The following is a 25,139-nucleotide window of genomic DNA, read 5'->3' on the forward strand; positions in this document are numbered from 1 at the left end:
GTACAGCTGTTCAGATCCTCTGGTACTTACCTCGACGACCCATTTCACCTTTCAGCCCAAGGTAACCAGGATCCCCCGGAGGTCCATCTTTACCTGGCATCCCCATAAGGCCAGGCTCACCCCTTACACCTGCAACAACACAGAAAAAGACCTCAGAGGCTGAGCATGGGGTCCTGATTCTGACCCACAAATAGGGCTCTCTGAGAAACAAAGTGATAGTGACAATAAGAACAGCATTTCAAGTGCAAAATGGAGGAACCATAACAGTTGCCAGACCACAACTGGACCCTTTCACGAGTACCTTTGAATCCAAATGCTCCAGGGAGCCCAACTGGACCAGGGGGGCCCATGTTGCCCTTAATGCCTTGTAAGCCAGGAACACCAGCAAAACCTGGATTGCCTGTGTCACCTTGATCAGAAGCTGGGCCTGGGGCCCCTCGTGGACCTGGAGGACCTGGGAGACCTAGATACAACAGCAATAATTAGCACAATCAGTTCCTGAGCAAAGCAAATGCTGCTGCTATCTCCCATCTCTCATTCTAGGTGACAGGCATCATTTGAGTTTCTGTATTTTCAAGATTGTCCTACTCTAATGGGAAGGAAATCAGGTCCGCACTTGCTTAAAGGTCCCAGAAACCTTTAAATGCTTCTGACCACACTCCCTTTGCTTCAAATTATTGACCTGAGCTCTGTGTTGCACTTGGTACCTAGCCTAAGATCTAGCTTCAGGCCAAGGAAAGTCCTAGAGTTCCAACCTCCTCTACAGGACTCTTTGGCAATGAATGAGCACTGAAGTCATTACAACAAATCTCTCCAACTATACTTGGCATCAAAATTAGGGCAGGTGCTCCCTATAAAACTCTGTCCAAAATGGCAGTAGAATCCAAATTCAGGCAAAATATGCTGGACCTAAGCATCTGTCTTCGTGCTTTAGTTTGTCTTAAAACTCACATTAACTGATACGAATGTGGATTACAGAGCTTTAATAACAGTCTTGAACCAAATCATGATTCAACAGGAGGAATAGAAACCAGATCCCCTGATGCCCAAGCCCTGATTCTAAAGCATCACAGATGATTAAAATGTCATTATTCATTGCCCAACCCTGAGCTCTTCAAAGAAAATACAGAAATCAACACAAATCCCCTATGTACTCCACCTTAAGATGTCTCTCCATACCTGAACTTCCATCAATTCCTGGGTGGCCTGCATCTCCAGGTCTCCCAGGTATATCAGAAGGAAGAGAAACTCCAGGTGTCCCTGGCAAGCCAGGTAATCCTATAGGACCAGGGGGACCTAGAACCAGAAATATAAAGTGAGTTCTGCAATAGTCTTGGAGATATGGACAGAACTGCTGGTGGCTGAGTGATATTTATATTGAAAATAATAAAGAGATTCAGACAACAAAAAGCTCTCTACTACCTAACAGGGAAAAAAGATACACAGAATACTACATTCTTCTGTCTGGGAGAAGTACTGACACTGTAAGAACTATATAGTCATCTGTTTCTCAGATTCACAGCTACATCAGTCATTAACATTTATCTGACCACCTCTGTGACTTCACGGGTGCTCTTTGGTACCTAGGCCAACTGGGCAACCCACTACCCTGATTTCCCAAGAGGCTTTCACAACATTGACATTTACCCATGTCTCCTGATGATCCTTTTGGTCCAGGGAATCCCAGAGCTCCTCTGCCAAAGCCTGGAGAACCCTCTTCACCCTTTGGACCTGGGAGACCTGCAGGACCCTTCAGTCCAGGTTCACTGAGACCTAATTACACATAGTTAAAGAAGGTAAGAAAGCCTATTTAAACTGCCTAATGGAAGTCAAAATCTTCTACAAATTGAGCTGAAATATGAAATTAATTATTCACCACTCCCTCTGTTGTTTTCAATAGAGCACCAAAAAGAATTCTTGTGCTACTCGGGTTGTGAACAGTAAATTAAAACAACCTGTAAGCTGGTGAGAGCCAGTATTCATCAACCCCACGCAGGAAAGCATGGAGAATCTCTACACTCTAAATCATTACCTTCTGAAAGACAATGTTCGAAATAAGAAAACACAGGTATCATGCCAATTTTACAAACCAAAATTATTTTGTCTAGTCAAAGACCATTCTTGATTTCTTTTTTTTTTGTACAGTAAGAAACTACCACTGTCATACATAAAAATCCTGTCATAAATTTTATGCTATTATAATTAAATCCAGAGTGGGTGAAATGAAGTAATTTTGTGAGGAATGCTGTTCTCACGATGGACCACTGCATGCATATCCCCCAGCCAAGACCCTTCTAACTACACATCTCTTTTACCTGGTGTTCCAGGAGACCCTTTTGTGCCTGGCAAGCCATTCAGACCATTTAAGCCCGGAAATCCAGGAAACCCTGAAGAAACATTGAGAACACTTACATAAGTGAACAAATAGGCAAATAATCTCATTAGGTGAAATGGCTAAGATATTTCATGCAGGCTACACCATGTGTTAGAAGCTTGCTGCACAGGGGAGCATAGTATGTAGCATCTTCCTTCACACGGGCCGATTCATGGAAACTCTTCCTCCTGGTCACACTGGTTTCACCCTCAGTGACCCCCCTCTAGTGACCCAAATCTAGTGCTAGCCTCTGCTGTTCCAAACATTCCTCTGCTCATTTCCAGCAGCTGGTGCCTGCACTAGCTGTGCCAAGAGATGAGCTGATTTCCCACGCACAGCTGGCCCACACAGTGTGCTGCCTGCCTCCTATGAAACACTTGGCCAAAATACTGCTTTTTTGACCCAAATTTTCCTCCCATGTGCAGGCTCCAGATATACCTTTGGGTCCTGCTGCTCCACGAGCTCCAGGGAATCCAGCAGATCCCGGCTGTCCTGGAGGCCCTGGGGGCCCAACAATTCCTCTCGGTCCAGCATTTCCAGGGATTCCTGAAAACAAGCAGCAAAGTGTCACTGTACACCCAGGCTGCAACAGCTCACAGCTCTGTCTTGCAGCTTCTGATTGACAGTGTACATCATCCACCAAGTGACAGACTGGAACATTTCACCTGCTGAATAATTATATCTACTGGTTTCCAAATAAAATATTACAATAGAATTTTTCACTGTTCCTTCAATTTTAATCTGCCTGCTAGCCACACCACTACACAAGGTGCTAGCAGCTGTCATTCTGGTTAGTTTGGGTTTAGTGTTTCAATTCAAACAAACTGAAGTGTTGAAAGAAGATTTCAGAGCAGTCTTGCTCACAGGCAGCTGCAGAGAAGTTGCTATTCCTTGTGTTAGGTCTTATTTTTTAGAGGAATTCCTTTGTGTTTGGAGGGCACAGAATTCACCAACAATTGACGCATAGGATTGAAAATGCAGTGCCAATCTTCTCTTTTGAGATTCAGTTGAGACAGGCTGAGCAGAGCTAATGAAATGACAAGGCTATTCCACAGCACGAACTGCAGGACTTAAGTGCCTGCTCCAGTACCTGCTGGTCCTTCTTGGCCAAGATCTCCTGGACTACCTTTGAGTCCATTCACTCCAGTGCTTCCTGGGTATCCTGGTTCACCTTTGGGCCCTTCTCTCCCTCTCTCTCCTGTAAAGATAAAAGTATACAGTATGCTAGAGAGAAACTGGAGGCAGGCCTGATGAGAAACTCTTTAATCTCACGTTGTGGACGTTTCCCAGACACCAAACACCACTGCCAGTGCCAAGTTCCTGGTCAAGAAGTGAAATGGGATCCAGTACTACAATTGAGCTGTTCTAAGACATGTTCCTTATCATCCAGATTTGTGGTGTCCAGAGTGCAGACACTTCAAATTCCACTTAAAGGACAGGACTAAAATGTTTCTATTCACAGAATAACCACCACCCTGAACTTGGCAATGCCATCCTAGCTTGATTCCTAGAATTCTGCATTCCTGAAGTGAACTATCAAGGGCTACTTCACCTGGGAAACCAGGGTCCCCTCGCTCTCCCTTTGCTCCAGCACTGCCAGGAACACCAACAGAATCTCCCCGGTCACCTAGGAAAAAAAAGTAATAATAAAGAAAGGAAGGAAAAGACCACCATTCCACAACTGATTGTGGAGTGCACCTTTCAGGGCAGCTCAGTAGCACACACTTTCACTGCACTCAGATCCATAGAGTAAACAAAGACAAAAGTAAATAATGTGCCAAGGTTAGAAATACTTTTAAATAGCAATGGATGAAAATGCACACAGGGTGTAATAAGACAAACATTTGCAGGTGATTTCACAGCATCCTGCCATTTGTACTTCTGATGCAAGCACATCTCAGAGAAGGTGCCTCTTGTACTGTTTGACATGTCTCACATCATGCTGTGGCCAAGATTTCAAAGGAAGATGGCACTTTAGGCACTTGCCTTAGGACCAGTCTCATCTGAATTAAAGACCTAGTAGGGAGACATCTATTTCTGAGCCAGTCACTGCAGAGCAATACAAATTTCTAGAGGACTACGTATTAGTTTTAGCCATAAATCTTAGGACTGTGTATAAAGTGCACAAAAACTGTGGAAGATTTCTTACCCTTTGGACCAGGAAGGCCCATAGTTCCTGGGAACCCAGGTGTTCCTATGATGCCATCTGAACCCTGAAATTAAAAACCCAAGACTAGATTTTGCTTATTGTTTCTCCTTGTCCCAAGCTTGGGTCATGTGAGAGAGCAGATAGCAAAGATGCAGAGAAGGTTAGCCAAACTGTCATTCATTAGTAAGAGACAAACAAAAGCAAATTCATTAGGAAGTTTTATAAGAAAAAAAAACTGCGAACTTCTGCTACTCTGATACAGAAGCACAGGATTTTCCTAAGCAAGTTTAGAGAGGGAGACATACGTACTCTCTCTCCAGGCATTCCTGGGAATCCTATGATGCCAGTCGTACCCTTCTGTCCCGGCAGGCCAAGATGTCCAGATGGACCAGGGAAACCTGGGTCGCCAGGAGAACCACTCTCTCTGCTTGGTAATCCGGTTGGACCAGGGAGACCAGGCTGTCCATGGCTGCCTGGGAAACCTTTGTCACCTGCGTAAATACATAAAAGAATATGATTTCACATCATAATACAGACATTTGGCTCATTTGACCAATTAACTTTGTACACAAAGCTCCTTTAAAGAGAAGGTAGAGATGGCATTAGCTCTGCAGCAAAAACATAAAACAAGAACTGTTTTCTCAAAACTCGGAGTTGCCATATGCAACTTGCTGGAATATGAATGATAGAACGGAAAACAGGCTCTGCCAAAATGATAGATCACATTTCATTGAGAGTAAGCACAGTTCCTGAATAGTTAATACTGGCAACTTATTACAACCATATTAAATACCTCTAGGTCCGGGAAATCCTCCAAGTCCAGCTAATCCAGGCTCCCCTTTGTCTCCTTTGAATTGCAGTGCCTGTTCTGAAGGCCCAAGAACAGGGAGGCCAGGGGGACCTACATCACCTCTGTCACCTGAAGAAATAAAGTCAGATTCAATAACATTGCCTAACGGAGAAAGAGTGTAACATTAAAAGCTGGCAAACAAAAAGAGAACTACTGAGAATCTTTCATGTCTCCAGATATCAGAGTCTCAGATTATCAACTGATGCCCAGCACCTTTGGGAACCAGGTCAAGGTATCTACAAGAAAACATTAAATATGTATACATTTCAAAAGGGCCTCCTAATCCCTCTGCTACACAGTCAGCAATTTTTCTTCCACTCTTTCTTACCTTTTTGACCTTGGAGTCCTAGGATCCCAGGGCTTCCTCTTCCTCCAGTTGTGCCAGTAGTTCCTTTAAACCCATTCACGCCAGGAACACCAGGCAGGCCTGGCATGCCAGGGAAACCGAGCAGGCCAGGAGATCCTTTCTCACCTGTACAGAAAGGATGAGAAACAAAACAGAAAATCAGTCTCTTCTAGTATTCTGCATACCCAACGAGCTGCCAGGGAGAGGCAAAACGGATCTGGAGACCCAGTCAAATCTGGGCAAAAAAAAATAACCCCCAAGGATGCAAGCACAGCACAGTCACTGTTGCTGGGAGCCTTCTCTCAATACTGTCAATCAGCACTTTTTATTTCACCATCAAGTGCGAGGTCCTGCTCCCACTGGAGTGCAAAACTCAATTTCCAAAAGAATGATATCCAGTTACACAGCTCTATTACTCTCCCCTGAAATTACACAAAATAACCAACTGTTGTATTAGGTGTTGAACGGCTGTCCATATTGTAAAGTTTTACTTCCCATCTGGTTCATACTACATTCCCTCCTGCCCATGATGTTCCCTTTACTTCATCACTTTCATTCACCATTACTCATTTCTTCAATACTCTAGTCTCACTATCTTGATTTTCATGTTCTTTTGGCTGTCATAAGGACAGCCACAATCCTGATCTGGCAGTTAAATCCATTATTGATAATCCACACTCAGTAGTAAAACAAAGGCACTCCAACTAGTGTTGGGACTTTGTCACTTCTAACAAGCCGGGACTAAAATCTATGCTGTTACTTCTTATGGGCATGATAAGATTTCTTATGGGCATGACAATGTATTTTCCTAATGGATACGGATACTCATACCTTTTGGCCCAGAGAACCCCGGACGTCCATCTTGACCAAAAGCTCCAGGTCGTCCTGAGAATCCTTGTTCCCCAGGAGATCCCGGAGCACCATCGGGACCTGGGAAGCCTTTCATCCCAGCAGGGCCTTGTGGACCTGTATCTCCAGCCAGTCCTTTGACTCCAGGAAGTCCTGAATCAATATAAGCAAGAACTTAATAGACCATATCAAACAAACACTGGGAGGCTTTTGTGGACTTTTTTTTTCTCCCCAAACTCTTTAAGCACAGCATTGTTTTTAATATGACAGATGGACTGTAAGGCACATGCAGCCTACTAAGGCATAAAGTTTAGAACTGCAAAAGCATTAGTCAACTAATAATAAAATACCTATGAGGAGTGTTACTGCCTACATCACTACACAAATGGCAAGAGTGAAACCCCTTATGATGATGCATTTTTATCTCCTTTACCAGATACTTAGGTGTAGAGAACCATGTCTTACCTTTAACATCCAGGCAGACAAACCAGGATGGGAAGAATCATTAATGCCAACTTCCACTACCTACCACCTCCTCTGGGGGAACCAGAGAGATCATGAGAGGCGTGTTTTTTTGGTGGTTTTTTTGTTTGTTTGTTTGTTTGTTTTCATAAGTTTCTTTTCCACCTCTGTAGTTAAAACATTTCTCAAAAGCAAATTGCTTAGTAAGGGAGCAACCTTCTGATTGTGCTGTCACAAAACCAACACCACGTGTATTCAGTTTTTTCCCTGAAGGATTCAAAACATATCCAGGTGCAATTGTAACTGTTTAAATAAATTTTAACTAAATGCTCAAACCATTGGAAATAGAACGCTCATATCCAAAGTGAGGAAGAGAAGAAGAACACATGCCAGAAGCCACCGGCTATATCAGTTGTACTGAATATATGAGTTTTGTTGTAACCAAGACATTTTAAGCTATACTTCACAGTATTTTTTTTTCAAGTACAAGGTGAAATAGTTGTTTTATTTAAGAAGAAAAAGAAAATAAGTATACTTAAAATGTACACATTTTAAGGATTTCCTTCTGGGCGTCAGACTTTGATACCTTCTGAGCATTCTCATTACAATGGTTCCTTGCCTTCTAATTTGATTAGAAACAATAAGGGGTATCACCTACAGTCAATGCAATTCTTGTAGCATTGAAAGATAGGTTGTTAGTCCATGAGCTTTTATGCTACACTGCATTTTCTCACCTTGACAGCCTATGTGAAGAACCCATAACCAAACAGTGTGACATCAGAAATGGAGAGTTGATGATAAATGGAATAGAAACATGGCGGAGGAAAAAACAGATAAAATATGTAAACAGAAAGAACAAGGATACAAAAGAAATTAATGATTTAGAGAGAATATAGATGCAAAAATCTTAGTCTTTTGGAGTTTATCATCCTGGCAATTGAAGGTTTTTAAAAACAGTTGAAGGGAAAGACATATATCTCATGCAATCCAAAACTGTAAAACAACAGAGAAGCAAAAGACATATTAACACTAAAAGTGTTAAGATATTCGTTCCATGGTGTTCATCTCAAATGGGGGTAGTGCTTTCATTTATTTGTTTAATTTATGTTGTCACTGTGTTCCAGAACGGTATTTCTGTCAAAGGGAAGGGGTTATTTCATGAACCATGATTCACTAATTCCCAAGTCTCTCCTTGCTTGGTTCTGAAGACTTGTATAAATTGCTGTCACATAACACTTTACCCCTAATCTATCATTTGTTTATTTTCTCCATGAAGAGAAAGGGAGTAATTTTCCCTTCACCCTCATGGCTGTAGAAGACAGAATAAAAAGTTTGTGTTGAGAAAGTCAGTAGTTATTTCAATCTGCCAAAGCTATATTTCAGTCTCATACATTAGAAATTAATTATCCTGACAATGGGAAAGGAAGATTTATCAACCATACAACCAGTATGTAAAAACAGAAAAGTTAATAATATCAAGACATCTAGGATGCTTTCTCCTGTCTTTCTACTGTACTTATTATAGTCCAAACGCATCATTTCTGGGCAGAAGTCTTAACAAGAGGAGGACAACGGCCCAGATTCTGCACTCAATTATCCCTAAGCAGGGGCAGGAACTCCCTCCTTGCAACTGGCAGATCTCTCCTGCACTTCCTCAACATTGCAGTGTTCAGCTCAACTACTTGTATTTGTATGAAGAAATTACATACCTGGTGCTCCTACAAGGCCAACCGCTCCCATGGGTCCTGGTTTTCCCTTAATGCCAAAAGGACCTCCAGGTCCGGGAGGCCCCCGCAGTCCTGGGATGCCTGTATATCCTGGATTACCCTGTTCACCTTTAATGCCCAGGAGGCCTGGTCTCCCATCTGCACCTGGGAATGGAGAAGTAGGAGGTTACAGAACAAGTAAACCAAAATTGTTCCTGCTAATTGAAAAGTTCATTTTAATACAAGTCTTTAAGTTGCATTTAATTCTATGAGAAAGTCACCAAATCCCTACCTGTAAGCTGCTTAAAAGACTGCTAAGACAGTATGTTAAAAAGAAGGGAAAGGAAAAACAGTTTGATATTTCCAGAAATACACAGTATTAGAGCTTACCTTTTGGTCCTGGAAATCCATGATCCCCAGGCAGCCCTTTATCACCCGGGAATCCAGGTCTACCAGGTTCTCCACGAGCTCCACTCTCAGCACCGAACACCTCTCCAGGAGCTCCTTTATTTCCAGCTAAGCCTGGAGCACCCATCTTGCCAGGCAATCCATCCGTCCCATCCAGTCCTGGAAGTCCGTGTGACCCCTGCTCTCCTCGAGGCCCAGGGAAGCCTTAGAGAGAAAAAGAGTAAATGTTACTCAGCAAAAGGATGGGATATCTGTTTTCAGTAACATCTGTAACAAAAGCAACTTTTTTTTACTATCTCCTTGCAAGAAAAAAAAAATGGGGAACTGCAAAATGTTTCTGTTTTGAACAATAAACTGGAGACAGAAAGTGATGAAACAGTTTAAAACAAAATATCAATTCAAAATACTTAAAAAAATAGTATAGTAGCATCTTGGAGCTGCAACTACAAGCCTCAGCTTGTACTTGTAGTACAAACTTCAGCACCGGGTTTCACTAGATGGCAGATTGGGCAAAAAGGAAACAAAGGATGGACATTTCAGGGTACAGGTAGACCTTATGTCACTAGCATCAAAGCTGCAAAGACATTATGTTTGTCACACTTTTCTTACTCTGTCCTCTATGTCAGACAACACTGTAGGGCAGAAAACACTTGCAGCCCTGGAATGTATTGATATCAATCAGACAACAAAATGAACTCCAGTAAATCCCCTCTCACCTGGTCCCCCTTGCAAGCCTATTACTCCTGGAGATCCTAGCTGTCCTTTTGATCCAGGTAATCCAGGCTGTCCTGGAATGCCAGGAAAGCCTTTGCTGCCTTTGGAACCTGAGGATAAAAATAGTATTAATCAATGAATAATGGCAGACACAAATATAGCACCGTAAAGCAAGGTCAGATCATCCCTTGATGAAAAACTCACTGGAGGTTCGAACTTAAGCTAATTAACATCTTAAATCCACGATCGTTTCATCAGCTACATGAACACAAAGGAAAGGGTTTGTGTTGACAAGCTACTTGGAAAGGAAAAACCGCGACAGTCATGGTTCTCCACAGGGTTGAATCCCAGCCCCTGTAAAAAGAAAGAATCCTCTTCTGTCAGTGAACTCAGGGAAACATATATCACTCAGAGGGGATTAATATGCAGATATTCCCTTCTTTGAGGAAGAGATGTTTCTTGGCAGTGAGTCAATGCATTACAGTTTGTCTGCATACCTGGCAATCCTGGAAAGCCGGGAGTCCCGGGGGAACCATATGCTCCAGGAACTACACAGGGCAAGGTGATACCTAGAAGACAGATTGCACACACTCCCTTCAGAGAGACAATCAGAGTGGGAACACCTCATATCCAGAGCTTCTTTTACAGAACAGATCCAAAATAACTGTGGACGAACATACGCATTTGAAACCCTGCTGACATCTCAAATAGTTTGATTTTAAAGAAATATATAAAACACAGTGAGCCTGGTGATTTTCTAATCTCAGCCTTTCGACTTTCAGTGCACTCCTCAAAATATCTAGAGTTCTCATGCACAGGGCAGTTTAATTCCACTTATCTTACAATGCAATCCAGATTTAACAGATATAGCAAGAGACAGTTTAAGAAGCAACGATGTAAGCATTCCTAGCTATGAACTAGCAAAGCTTTTATCATTTATCATGTGACTTGGATTGGAAAAAAAGCTTATGTAGCCTATTCCAAAGGCATGTTAATGCCAGCTGTCTCCTTGCCTCCTTACAAAACCCAGTGTGACACTGATGTGAGGTAACATGCCATCCAGCATGTCTGTACAGCCTTCCCACTGTTATTCTGGCCTAGCTCTCACCTCTCTCTGAGTTTAAGATTCCTCTTCCAATCTCCTCATACAGCAGTGGTTTTTAATCTCCAAGATTTTTGAATGCAGAACCATCAATTTATAAGCGGGTAAATACATGCAACAATATTATGCCTGCTGTTACTGACAGAAATAGAAATCTAGAACACTGATTTGTCACAGACTGGAAAATGTACTGAAATAGAGCAGTAACCGCAAAGCAAAGATATTACTGTCAGTAAAATTATCTTTAAAAATCCAACACTGAGAGATCAAGCGACTGAGACGCAGTTCTAAATCTTTTAATTTCAGTAAGAATAGTTCTTAAAACTAATTCAGAAGTCCCAAATACTAGTGAGTGACTGTTTTTAACTTGACAGCGAAGTGAGCTGTGTTTTGAAAACTTGGTTTTAACTGTATTTCTAATTACTTTTAAAGTAGTTCTCCAGCAATAGCCTGGAAGCGTAGCTTCCTCCAAAACTGTTAGTATATGAGTAGTCCACTCAAATATCTGTTGTTTATTATCTGCATTCTCATGACCAGGACAATCTGAAAAAGTAGGGACTACTGTGTGAGGTCTGACCAGTCCATAGAGCAGTTTTAGTTAATTTAGGGGGTCATCTAATCCAAACTTTTGGCCTGGCTACAAACACAACATGCTGAGTGTAATTTTACTTGTAGCAGCTTTGAACCTTTTAAAAATAAAAGCAGATCTAGCAACACCCACCTGGAGGGCCAGGAAGACCTGGTTGCCCTGGAAAGCCATCTGCTCCTGGGTCACCTGGTGGTCCACGAGTTCCGCTAGGACCTGGATATCCAACGCCAGGAGAACCAATCTCTCCATGATGGCCCTTGGAGCCAGGTAATCCTGGCAGTCCTTTTTCACCTGGGAAACCTAGGCCACCATCACCCTGTACACAGCAAAAAATAAAAAAATGCAGCTGAAAATCAGAGAGGTGGAAAGAATGTACACCACATTGTAACAAATATGTGGGTTTGGATGGTTTTGGATGTGCCTAGGAAGGTGGAAGGAAACCACTGTAAAACATCCATCACTATTTCAAAATGCAGGAAAACCTAGTTACTATTAGAAACAATACTTCATGTTGTATTGTTGTATCAGACAAAATATAAGCATTATATACTCTGAAAATTATATATTTTCTTTTAAACTGAAAAGATTCTAATGTGCTTTTTCTGGTTCAAGATTTGACACTCAATTATGCCTAACAGTGGCTTTTTCTTTAGAACCAAATGTAAAGCAGTGATAATGCCTGCTCCACTAGTGTGAGTTTATCTTTTGACTGAGTAAAGAGAGGCAAATGAATGCCAGTTATTAATCTTGACCAAAACAAATTTCTGTTCAGGGAACATGAACTTTCAAAATAGATTTTCTTTAACATGGTGTCTTGCTCAGCACTACTTAGCTGCCAGTATGTGTAAATGCTACATTAACCATCCTGATGAGTATTTAAAATTCAACCATGTACTTTCTCCATCAGCTGTACTTTTGTTTTTGTGCAACAACCTGTAGAAAGCAGCAGATTTTGCTGGAGATCCCCTGGAATTCAGAAATACGTTACAGAGTGCATAGAAGCTGTGCTATACACAAGCTGCAAAACTCTGTTTGAACAAGAGCAAAGAAAATATCATACCCTAGGCCATAAGCAATTCACATTCTATCCTTATTAGCACTGAGGTCTTCCATCACTGCTAAAGAATTACTGCTGCCATAAAAATAATTTCTAAAGACAAGAACTGTTAGTATTCTGAGGCCAGAGAGAGCACTGGAAATTTTAGGACCCTGGTCTTATACTCTACATTTTCAATTCTTTGTGCAAACCATTACAATAATTGCCTTAGTTTTGATAAAGTTGATGGGATATTACTGTCTTATGAGATGATGGTGGTTGCCTCATACTGGAAGCTTTCTTGATATATCACTCTGGCCTGCCATGTGTTTTTACATTCCTGCCATCAGGTCTTCTCTTAGCTAGCTATCATATCCAAAAAGTATTTTTACCCACTTAGATACTAACAAAAGGGCTAACGAAGACTATGAAGTCAGGCCTTTCTATTGTTTGTGCTCCTTACTGCAATTCTGAAGCACTCCAACTTCTGTTGGAGAATTAATCTGAACTTACTGGAGGGCCTGGAGGACCTGGCAACCCTGGAAGTCCATCCCTGCCAGGAGTTCCTGGGATGCCTGAGGGTCCTCTGGGTGCTGTTGCACCACGGTCCCCACGAGCACCTCTGCCTGTTGCATAGGACGGCTCCCCTTTTTCTCCCTTAGGGCCTGGAAGACCTTGCTGACCAGCTGAAGCCTACAGGACAAACGAGGAAAAAAATAAACAAAACACACAGGCATATGAACATACAGCTAGAAAGAATCTACAAAAAGTTTCCTTTTATATGTATTCACTAAAAAAGAAAAAGAAATCTAATTATTTCCAGATGCTTCCATCAAATCACTACAGTTGTATAACAGCAAGCCAAACACTGGTATATAGAACTATACTAAGAGCAGTCTTTGAGGGCATTTGGCAGCTCAAGATACAGCAAGGCCCAAGTATTTAACCTTCTTGCCTACTGTTCAGTGTGCCACAGTTGCTGATAAAGATGCTGATAAGGATGCTACTTTTCCCTCTCTTGCTTAATATGCAGTTCTCAGAACTTTAGAACCATTTCTCTAGTCTTGAATAGGTGGTAATTTCTCTACTTTTAGTTTCTTTTCATAAATCAATTTCTTTTTTTTTTTTTTTTTTTTTGCCCCCCCCCCCTTTTCTTTCTTAACCAAAGAAAGTAGAAGAAAACATGCAAAACATTTGTTCTGGTTTGAAAGTGATCAACAGCAACAAACAGCACATGAGCACTGCTCACTCAGCCCATGACAACCAGTGTAGATGCTGCCTTCCTTACCGGGGGGCCTGGCAGCCCTGGAGCCCCCGCAGTGCCTGGGTCTCCTCTGATGCCTTTAATCCCAGGCACACCAAGGCTTCCTGGTGCACCTGGTAGACCTGAGATGCCTTTTTGACCAGCTGTAGCTCCTCCATCACAAGCACAATCACCTGCATCTCCTGGAAAATATAGCAAAAACTCCAAATGTAGTTTCCTTGGTACAAAGACTCTTTTCAGCTTCAAGAGATCCAAAATCAGTATTTCGCTTTATTGGGATATACACATTCTGGTTTGCAATGATTTTGTGCCCCCTGTGCTCAGGCAATGCAGGTGGCAAACAAGCAGAGCTCAGGTTTTGTCCAGGTTTTGTCATTGTTTTTCTATACAATGCTTAGTAGCACATTACAATGTGCAGCACGATCCTCAACACAGTATCACACTCTGCTAGTTTTCTTGAACTCTTCCCAAAGGTTCAGACTCTGCTAAGAACAGATGGTTTTATATCAGAGAAAGCAAATCCATACTCCCACTCACAGCAGGTTACAATGACCTTCAGCTGCATATTGTTACATTTCCTGGAATAGTAAATGAGCATGGATCCAAACAATCACAAAGCACAGTGAATCTCCATAGATCTTGCTTCTTGCTGCTAATTCTGTCACATGCTAAAACCAAAATTATCATTTTTAGCATCGAGAAGAATAAAGTCTCTCTGTCATTTCCAGCCTACATTACTAAAAGCAAAGCAGGGCATCAGATTTTTTTTTTACATCTCACTATGCCTTAATGGCTTTACAAGAAAAATGTTTAACTGTCTCAGTACAGTATGTTTATCTGTGTATTAGTCTGAACAGGAAGGAGAAAATAGGATTCTGCGAGCAGTGCTGAGTGCTACTATCTCTAAATTATAACAGCCGTCAATCCCTTTAACCCATGTCGTAGTGTATGTGATTTATTATAAATACATTTCCACTTCATTCCTTAGTATACTAACTACCTGTAAATATTTTTCTGAGGCTCAATGATTGCTTAAAGGCTCTCTCAAAGTAAGAGTCAATTTACCTTTGTACCCCTTTGGACCAAAAGCTCCTGGTGGCCCTCTCTGTCCAGGCTCCCCTGGTGTCCCAGGCCTTCCATCCAAGATAGCACCTGGGAGGTATGAAGGGCCTATATGTGAAAAGAGCAGAAACAAACAGCATAAGAAAGGGTTTTTTTCAAGCTTATTAACTACTTACAATACAGAATCAGCTATGCAACTGTCAGAAATGGCCCTGGATCAGACCAAGGCTAGGTAAGTTACATGAGCAGATGAATTTTCACTGCTCTGCCACTGCACTTATTTCTAATACTTAACGGCTGGCCAAAGAACTATGCAAATGCATAAAGAAGGACAAATGGCTTAGTTCACAGCCTGTCCCCAATGCACTGGTAGGCAGAAGAGCAGAGGTACATTCACAGCTCTGGAAAAAGCTGAGACCCACATGCATGGGCACTTCTCTAGAAAGAAGCTGAGAAAGGGATGTGGTTGCCCATTTTGCTGGTATAGGAGTTACCACATATGCAGATACCATGGTAGGAAGTCATGCCCATGGCCACCTGCCTTCCACAGAGTTCTCAACATTGCATTAAGTTACTGTATTTCAGAAAATGGACTAAATGGCAAACTGGATAAGGGGACCTGATCAGTGTGTATAAATACCTCAAGGGAGGCAGTGAGGAGGAGGGGGGCGGCCTCTTTTCAGTGGTGGGCAGGGATAGGACTAGAGGAAATGTCTTCAAACTGAAGCATCGGAAGTTCCACAGGAACTTAAGGAAGCATTTCTTCACTGTGAGGGTGACAAAGCACTGGAACAGGCTGCCCAGAGAGGTTGTGGAATCTCCTTCTTTGGAGATCTTTAAAACCCGCTTGGATGCAGCTTGGATGTGCCATGTGCTCTAGGTGACCCTGCGTGTGCAGGGGGTTGGACTCAATGACCTCTGAGGTCCCTTCCAACCTTAAGGATTCTATGATTCTATGACTTCCCCCTTCCCTTCTCTATATGTCTTTATATGCTGGTAAATGCAATGAAACGTGAAACAGGGCAGATATAGCAGAGAGAAATGATGTAAAATAATCCGTAACTACTAATACTGAAAGAGCTTCCCCAGTGCAACACTGACTGTCGACCAGCAGCAGTCCGATCTTCCACTAAAACAAACTGCAGCCAAAAATAGCTGCAAGAGCCATAGGGACCCCATGAAAGAACATGCGAGATTTGACTGGTGAACAGCTCTTGATAAAAAAACACTTTCTTCTCAATGGAAAATCACTTAACAAGTCCATGTTCATCGGCTCCATTACTGCAGTGTGGCATGATTTTGAAAATTTGCCTCTTAAGAATGAGACAGGCTGAACTCAGTTCATGGCAGATTGCTAAAACACAGCGTTTGTGCAAAATTAATTGCTTTACATTTATAATTAATTTTCTGAGGAAAACAAAACAATGCATTGTTGAAGCCAACTTGGTACACAAAATATTGCTGTTATTGGTTCTTCTAAGGTCATTTACCCCAGGCACTCATAAGGGCAGGATCTCTTTTTAATCTAAGATATGATATCATGGCAAGCTCCACTCAACTTTCCTCCCATGACCCTGTATGCTTTATTATATAAACTTTTTTTCCCCTTCAACTGTTATATATTTGCTGGGAGTGAACATCTGAGTTGTCTCAGTTTTTCATCCTATTAAAACAGATAACGATGGATAATGGGAGATGTCTGAGGATACCAGTGTTGGGTTAGTTTATTAAATTCCTTTAGGTGCATGGCAATCTATCATTCCCTGGGAGAAATTAAATTACTATGTTTTCATGAATACATCCTCCTTACAGACCACCTACTTAGATGATTGCTTGTTAATAAATAAAATAATAATAATTGAACAGGCAGAACTGGTACTTCATTTGGAAGAAACAGAGATGCAGGCCACTAAGTAGATATAAATATGAAATACCAAGTTTGATTGGCAATATTAGTCTAGTATTTAGGAGATTAGTCCACTACTTCCAAGTTCTCTGTGTCACAAATCAAGTCTACACAACTTGTGCTCTGTGACGCAGGTCACCTTTTTAACAGGGTTAGTTCTGTTTTCTTACTTCAGAGGAGTATCTGCTGTTATATATACATGGTTAAGACTTAGACTTACTCATAACCACAATGGGGGATGAGTTAAGCCTTTAATATAAATAGATGAATAATCCTCACTGGCAAAGAAATAATAAGTGATTATTTGTATGGTTTTACCCGGAAACTCATGTAAAAATATATACAAAAATATACATACGTGATGGACCTGGCAATCCTGGTGCTCCTGGCAGGCCTGGTAAGCCAGCTCTGCCTGGACTGCCTGGTAATCCAATCGTCGCTCTTCCAGGATCTCCTATTTCACCCTTAACACCTGGAATACCTGGAGATCCTCCAGGGCCCATTGCATCTAGACAACAAGGACACAATAAGCAGCCCTCCAGTAGCAAGTGTTAGGTCTCATGTTAGGTCTGTGACCTAAACTGTAACCATGTTAGCACAGGACAATTTCTAATCACATACAGAAGTTCACATTTCTAATCACATACAGAAGAGAACTTACTAATCAAACCCACCATTCTGCTCTCAACTGCACACATGCTGCCTTCACAGGGTAAGTATTTAAATCCTGATCACCTCTGAGCAAATTAATTTCCCTAGCAATTCTTAGAGTCTGGATTACTAGGATGGAGGCCAGGATTTCACAGACGACATTTGAGTGTAATAGACTCTTTTAAGTGAGACTTCTGATGGGACAAACCATGTATAGTGGTTTTATCTAGCCAATCTGTTAGCTCTATCTGCATTGAATGACTAGTGTAAGAAATCATTTTAAAAAAATCAAAACCAATTTTTATTATTTAGGAAGTTCCATTTCCAGGAAAGGTTTTGTCAATCTACTCAAAAAAACACCCTTGTGTATACACCAGTACACTAAATAACCACACCTGAAGTCCTAAGACGGGCTCTAATCATTGTGGGACTAATCCTGCTCCCATTCAAGCCAGTCATTCCGTCCCTGTGTCTCTCACATAGACGGCAAATCAGCTCTCTGAAGAAGAGAGACACTAACTCCAATAACGATAAATCTTCAGCATATCAAGGCTGCCATCTGAAGTTTTATCAGCAACAAACACACAGAAAACTGCCTGTTCGGGACACTGCTAACAGATGCTTTACCTTGTTCCAGGCCTGGAAAACCTGGAGCTCCTGGAAGGCCTGGTAATCCACTGATTCCTTCATCTCCTGGAGGGCCAGGAATTCCTGGAGTTCCAGGGTCACCTGGAGCACCTATTAGTCAAATACAGAAAAACAAGGGGGGAAAAAAAACCCACATGATAAATTCTGCTGACAGACAGTTCAGTCAACCATCTCCAGTGGCCACTGGTCTCAGGGACAACAAAAGCTGCAAAATCCACTAGCAGTGAACCTGCTACCGTTAGTAACGACAGGAAAACTCCCTCCCGACCTGCTAAACATTCTTTCAAGCTTGACTGCATGTGAAGGAGGAAGAGGAGAGAGGACATACAATGTGTCTACTCAGGTTCAGAGACTCTTCCCATTCAGGCCTGACTCAGCAGAGGCATTAAGCTCTTTTTCTCAACAATATTACTACTACACAGAATGACAAACATTAAGAGGAGGACATTCAGATTACCCATTTCCAAGTGACAAAAGGAAGCTGTTTTTTCTTAGTAAAGATAAGACACACAGGTGCCACATATTCCCCATGTTCATCTACAGTCAGTCCTCGGGCATTAAACATGTCATTCTGCCTGGAAACATATTCTGCAAACTGAAAATGAAAGGTTTATTGCAAGCCTGAAGTTGTATCTATATGCTAACAGTACAGAACTGAAAAGAAGTAGAACAACGGATGGGTTATACCCAATTCACAGTGTGGAAAAGCGGTAAAATATAAGAAAACTTGAATGAGAAAAGGTGCTTTAAAAATAGTTTCAAAACAAAGTGGAAATGAATACCTGAAATGACTACTCCTTCCCTGTCAATAACGATAGGAGGGCCTGGGGGACCAATGTCACCTATTTCACCCTGTAGAAGAAAACAGATTCACAGACCAATAGATCTCAAAGTTGGTGAGGAAGGGGAGGATTGCTTGCCATGAAAGCAGATGTTTGTGATAGCAATGTCTGTTGTCATTCACCGACATAAGCATCATTCCTTGTGTCAGTGTAGGATTCACTTTCTTCTTTAGCTATTCACAATCATCTACAATCATAACTATCAGCTCTTACTATAAGCTGAAACTAATGGCTGATCAACAGAGTATTTGCTATTATCTGTTTTTTGAACTCATCCTTTTGCTTCCACAGGAAGCATAAACATGTGCACACTATGATTACAGGAGACCAGCTATCATATTACGATATTGATCCACATCAGGTAGATAATTTTTGTTCATCTCGTGCTAAAAGTAGAAGAGTTACTACAAACACACACATTCTTTAAGCATTCAACAATGCAGTTATCTAATACCTTTAAGTCCTGAATTTTAATAACAGGGGCTTTCAGAGAATTGCTGGATTCCTCCATAAACTCAATCATATGTAAGAAGTGAGTTGTGACAAATTGCAGTATCATTTCTGCCTCTCAAATACAGAATCAAATTCTTTGACAGAAGTGCAAAATCTGATTTTTGTCAAAATCCCTATCAAATTTTTATTATAAACACTATGCAATCTGCTGAGGGAGTTATCATTTTATTTCTTCTTCCAGGTATACTGCTCTATGCATAAACCAGGAATACTTTTTCCTTGTGCAGTTTCCAAAAAGGTCTGTCTGCACTTGCATTTCTTATGCCTGCCAACCATAGACTGGTCTCAGTGGCAGATTACAAGAGCTTTTCACAGCAAAGTATTACTCAACTATTTTGGCCAATGATCACTCAATTTCCAGGTGGCTGGCAAACCAAGTTCTTAGATATCCAAAAATGGCTGTTTTGCATTGCATATCTCCAGCATGAGGAATATGGCTATGGATTGGACTCATTCTTGCATATCTCTCTTATGAGGAATAGGGAGATGAGTTGGACCCATTCTTTTCAGACTTGTTAATACTTGAAAAGCTGTGATACAAGACCTCAGGTAGTCTTAGCAATTATCTTCCACATCCACCTAGTTTCATCTACTACTGCCTCACTTCTCCAGTAAATATGGTGTTGGTGTAAGGATAAAGACAGGAGGGCCTACATACAAAATCCCAAGTCATGAAATTACATGATAGAATGTTGCAAAGGCATTAAAATATCTGTGTTCACAATTCAGTAACCATTCATATTTATCCCTAACAAGACAGCCAATGAGGAGTTGAAAAACACACAAAAATACAGTGATAGAGAGGTTAAAAAAAAAAAAGAAATTTGATTCGGAGTAATGACACATTGGAATGTCATTACAAAAGCAGTGCTTTAGCATTATCATACGAGAAGTTACCTTCATGCCTTCTACTCCATCATGTCCAGGGTAGCCTGGAACACCTGGATGACCCTGCAAAGTCACACATAAGAGCACTGTTACACAGTGAAACAACAGGACAGGGGTGCTACTTGTTAGCAGAGACATTTACGGTGCCTGAACTTGAACTTCAGACACAATTCACTGTGCTGTGAAACACATGCCAAAGAAATAGAGAAAACTTCAGACATAGATTTGTCAGCGCTCTTTTAATTTGCAAAATACTTGAGGTCCTTTAGGCTTCTCTTTGTGCTATAAAAAGAGAGAACTTACAAACAGGTATAAGGGCATGTACTTTAGGAGGGCATCTCAGAGCTTTCAGAATTGCAGGTGCTTGAGGAGTGAGGAATTTCATACGCTACTCTCCTTGCCCCTCAAACCTTCCCCTTCATTCTTCCCTCCTGCAACAAAACACTGGCACCCAAACATCCAAAATTATGCTATGAGATCCTAACCTCCAGCTATTCATTTACTCAGTAGCATTCCCAGGGCCATCACAAACCTCAAGTGTGTGACTGGAAACCCACACTGAAGTAAACTTGTTCTCTACTGAGTAATACGTTGAACCTGGTCGAGTATGAACTGTAAGACCTGCGGCCACTGCAGACAAAACAGGATATTCCACAAGTTTTGCAGCAGGAAGCCTTATTATTAAACTTTTTGTATATAGCTGACTTTCTAGGTAGTTTTCACTAGTTTTTCAGGGCAGGTGTACTTGTGAACCAGAGAAGAGAACTTAGAACCACTAGGTAAATAAGTCAGTAGGTCTTAAGCAGTTAGATGACTTCTGTAATTGTTAGAAGCACAGTCAAATTCAAAAGAGCGTTTTACCTTTCTCCCTGGAATCCCAACAGATCCATCCAGCCCCAGCAATCCCTAAAATTAAAATAAAATATTACTTAACTTTCAGAGGTTCCACCGTAGTCCACTTATCTTTTACCAGGTCCAAAAGAGTCAAATAGCAGAAGTTTCAAAGGGAGATGCTGCCATTGATTTTATATATGCTACAAACACTAGCAATCATCATTGAAAGAATTCCAAAGCAACTGATAAAATACCTCATATCTTCTTTAGTCATTGCTTTGCTAATTAAGCATTTTAAGCAAATCTTGGTGTCTTACCTTTCTGGAAAGTTAGGTAGGTAGTTTCTAAGTATAAAGCCATGAAACTAAATAGCAGGCAAATATTTTCTATCTTGACTATTTGCAGTGCACACGCTAAACAGAATGCCTTGGTTGCCCTTGTGCATATGAGCATCAGGTTTCTGCAGAGTCATTATGGTCTGAAGAATCCCTCCATGACTGGTGTGTAATTGAACATGCTGTTAACTTCCACCCTCACTGCTCAGTTGGTCTACATTACCAGTTTGCCTGTTTCTTTTCCAAACACCTACCTGTGTCTTCTCCTGGCCAGCTGTGACAGTAAGAGCTCTCTAAAAGCCCCTGCAAAGTCTCCTATCTTCCTCCTACTATTTAGACTGTCTATAAACTTCCTTTTCTGTGAAGCCTTAAAAAAAAAAAAAAAAAAAATTGAAAAATATTAGCCCTGCACTATTAAAACTTTACTATTTCTGCATGATTTTCTTGGACCGTCTTGTCTGTATTCATCTTTCATTTTACCTTAGGTCTGAGTCTTTTACTGAGCTAAGAGTTGGTTCTGCTGCTGTATGGCACCAGCTACTATGGGGCCAAAACCTTTGGCTAGTGTACCTACAATGCCTTGGGAATTCCTTTGTTGACGAAATTTCTACTTCATACAACTACTTCAAGAACATGGATTTAAGGACTTTGTAAAGTTACCTACCCTGCCACCTGGCAGGCCAGGGACACCCTTTTCTCCTTTTTCTCCAATACCTCCAAAGCCCTGATGGGAAAAAAATAAAATTAAAAAAAAATTCAACATTAGGTCTGCAATCTGGTCTGGATCTGAACAGCACAGCCCTAAGTCAGGATTAGGACAAACATATGTGTTAATGTAAACAGCACAACAGAGGCATTAGGGGAACTGACCCACTCTGCTGAATCTCTTTTGCCCCAGAAAGAAAACTCTAAGACAGCTGTTAGTATTATGTAGTACATTGTCTTCCCTCTTCTCCATGAATCTCATTCATTTAGAGCATGGTACAACACAAGTAACTCTGTGCTAGAAATAGCAAAGTCCTGCCAGTCTTACATTTCCCATTTAAAGGCAGCTCAGTGCAGGGCAAAAGGCATCCCTTTTCATTTCTAAAGCATAAGGATGATATGAAAACTACGTTTTCACACTTGACATTTAGAAACATCGTTTCTCAGAAGCAAGTATCAAATTTGGAGATAGAACAACAGGGTTTAATTTCAGTGTGAGTTACAGTAGTTAGGCAAATTTCAGGCTACAATCTTGAAACATCTAATGCTTGTAGTTAAGTTCACACATATGTTCAAACCCACCGGCTTAAATGGGCCTCTTGCGAGGCATAAAGCTAAACATAATGGAATATGCCCACCTTTTTCTTGCATGCCATTCTACTGAGTACATCTGTATATTGAAGAAACCAGTAAACAATTTATCTTACTAGTCAGTAGTTCCACAAAACATTTACTCCATAAATTCAATTGAAGAATCTGTGTTTACAACAGTTATAAGCTGGGAAGTAGCTCCCTGGAATCCATAGATAAACTGCTGTTATTTGTAACTCATACAGGAAAATTGCTACACAATCCTGAGTTTGTGTTAACCAGTCCATTTTAAAACTGTCCATGATAGGTAGACAGAGAGAAACACATGTGCATTATAATTTAAAAGAAAATAAGAAATAAGTATATTTAAATATAATAAGAAGAAAAATATAGGATTTTTAAAATACATGAAGCCTCCAATAGGAAATCAAGAAACACTGCCATCAAGTGGCTACGTAAAGGTTATATCTATCTCCACAAAACTGCAAATGAAATGTACTGAAATGACTCTTGTTGTGTAGCAATTGCTGCAGGACAGTAGTACCTTCTTTGTGCCTCCAGGATAAAAGCCAACAACTTATATTCTCATTGAGAAATCCTGGAAGCTTTTTTTTCTTTTTTTTTTAAATCAGATTTTAAAAGTGCACTGGTGCCTAAAAGTTCCTGTCAACATCCCACAAGACAAGCTATCCAAAAGCTGCTTAAGCATCTAGTCTTTATTGGCATGTCCTAAAAACTCTCTTCCATCCTCACCGGCAGGCCAGGCAATCCTTCTTCTCCAGGGAAGCCTTGAGGGCCTGGCTCACCCTGTCAAGGGGAAGATAAACACAATAAATCACCATACCTATTTAGCAGGAGCATTTGTCCCAATCACCCAATCATGATTCTGACTCCTAAAGTAAGGTCTTGTGATTTATTTAGCAGCACATATATTTGATTTGTGTCTTGTCACATGCCAGATATAAAGTCTCAGCACAAAGCTAGTAACTTCAACAGATTGTTTGGGGACACTTCCCATAGCTTCACAAACCGCGACTGTAATCTGGGAAGGTAACAGTCCTCACTGTTTAGCAACTTTATTCAACTTTTGTAGAGGGTCAGTAAACTGAATTTACAAACCTTTTCTCCTTGCTTCCCTTTTGGGAAACCCATAAATTCAAGTATTCCAGTGGATGGTGGGGGACCTGGAGGGCCAGGCAGTCCTACATCACCCTGCAGAAAAAAGCAACAGCTCTTAAGATAAAGAGAACATGCTTGGCTTTCTTATAAAAGTTGCTTCTGATTCAGAAGATTGTCACTCTAATGATACCCATATATACATATATATATATATACACACACACACACACACAACCTTAACTCTTATATGTATACTCTTGTAAGTTGAACATGTTTGAATCAATAAAGAAACTTTGAAAACAAAAAAAACTCCAGAGAAGCTATGAGGCAAAATACGAATGCAAAGGAAGCAAGAGACAGCTAGAAAGACATGAACATAATTGGTATAAAATATTAAGAAATAATGTAAGTTAATTAATAAATCAAGAGAGGCAGGAAAATGTCCTGACTTATAAGTTCCTCTCCTTCATTATAAATGGAAAATAGAGAATGCTGAGGACTGATTTTAACAGCAGCAGACTCAAGTTCCAAAGTGAAAACTGCAAGAAGTCTCACTATGTTCGCGTAAATCCTCACAGAGACCACAGGACCTCTGTTTAGGGTAATGTCACTATAAAATTACATGTCAGTTGACCTAAAGAGTATTTTGAAAAACAAACAGAATAAGTCAGTAGAAAAAGATAAGAGGCAGAAAAAAAACTGAAAGACAGAAATCTTACAGGAGTCAAAGGACCTTATGTTTGGATGGATATGGGAACACTAAGCTGTAGCAAGGTTTTTTCCCCTCTTCACTCAGGAAAAACTCCCACCTCTTTCCTTGTAAAATAACAGACAAGGAACCAGCAAAAATGTTCAGTATTTGGGCTGCCACCCAGTCCAAAAGCAGAAAAGTAGAAGAAGAAAATGCTAGAAATTAGAATTAGAAAATTAGAATTAGAATTAGAAATGCTAATTCTAGAAAATGCTAGAATTAAATCATCTACTGGGGAGGGCCAAGCTATAAAGGAAGTCTAGAATCTAGACTACATATGTAGAAATGTGTAGTATTATTTCATACCAGGTTTCACCTACCTTTTCTCCTTTCTCTCCTTGAAAGCCTAATCCCATGTTACCCTATGGGAAAAATAGTCATGAGCAAACAATCACAATAGCACCTCTATCACCTAGTGCCACAACTCTGACTGGAGGCTGGGGGT

The 25,139-nt window shown here is 40.9% G+C and overlaps 1 protein-coding gene across 1 annotated transcript in view; it reads right to left on the reverse strand.

The window, feature by feature from the left end:
• Positions 1-25,139, reverse strand: part of COL4A6 (collagen type IV alpha 6 chain) — a 115,358-nt gene that overhangs the window by 6,554 nt on the left and 83,665 nt on the right. The window contains exons 11-41 of the mRNA XM_026035933.1: positions 25,015-25,056; positions 23,944-24,036; positions 23,578-23,631; positions 22,193-22,252; positions 21,221-21,265; positions 20,369-20,422; positions 18,899-18,968; positions 18,096-18,206; positions 17,176-17,325; positions 14,915-15,019; positions 13,874-14,031; positions 13,099-13,278; positions 11,682-11,865; positions 10,356-10,427; positions 9,861-9,968; positions 9,127-9,348; positions 8,740-8,901; positions 7,765-7,773; positions 6,551-6,721; positions 5,702-5,845; positions 5,317-5,442; positions 4,833-5,014; positions 4,524-4,587; positions 3,927-4,001; positions 3,465-3,572; positions 2,813-2,920; positions 2,316-2,387; positions 1,648-1,773; positions 1,180-1,296; positions 302-463; positions 31-129 (exon numbers count right to left, since the gene is read on the reverse strand). Of these exons, the coding sequence (XP_025891718.1) occupies positions 31-129; positions 302-463; positions 1,180-1,296; positions 1,648-1,773; positions 2,316-2,387; positions 2,813-2,920; positions 3,465-3,572; positions 3,927-4,001; positions 4,524-4,587; positions 4,833-5,014; positions 5,317-5,442; positions 5,702-5,845; positions 6,551-6,721; positions 7,765-7,773; positions 8,740-8,901; positions 9,127-9,348; positions 9,861-9,968; positions 10,356-10,427; positions 11,682-11,865; positions 13,099-13,278; positions 13,874-14,031; positions 14,915-15,019; positions 17,176-17,325; positions 18,096-18,206; positions 18,899-18,968; positions 20,369-20,422; positions 21,221-21,265; positions 22,193-22,252; positions 23,578-23,631; positions 23,944-24,036; positions 25,015-25,056 (3,433 nt within the window). The remainder of the gene's footprint in view (positions 1-30; positions 130-301; positions 464-1,179; positions 1,297-1,647; positions 1,774-2,315; positions 2,388-2,812; positions 2,921-3,464; positions 3,573-3,926; positions 4,002-4,523; positions 4,588-4,832; positions 5,015-5,316; positions 5,443-5,701; positions 5,846-6,550; positions 6,722-7,764; positions 7,774-8,739; positions 8,902-9,126; positions 9,349-9,860; positions 9,969-10,355; positions 10,428-11,681; positions 11,866-13,098; positions 13,279-13,873; positions 14,032-14,914; positions 15,020-17,175; positions 17,326-18,095; positions 18,207-18,898; positions 18,969-20,368; positions 20,423-21,220; positions 21,266-22,192; positions 22,253-23,577; positions 23,632-23,943; positions 24,037-25,014; positions 25,057-25,139) is intronic.

Source organism: Nothoprocta perdicaria, unplaced genomic scaffold, assembly GCF_003342845.1.
Source record: "Nothoprocta perdicaria isolate Ctin4 unplaced genomic scaffold, notPer1 scaffold_17, whole genome shotgun sequence".
Lineage (NCBI taxonomy): Eukaryota > Metazoa > Chordata > Aves > Tinamiformes > Tinamidae > Nothoprocta > Nothoprocta perdicaria.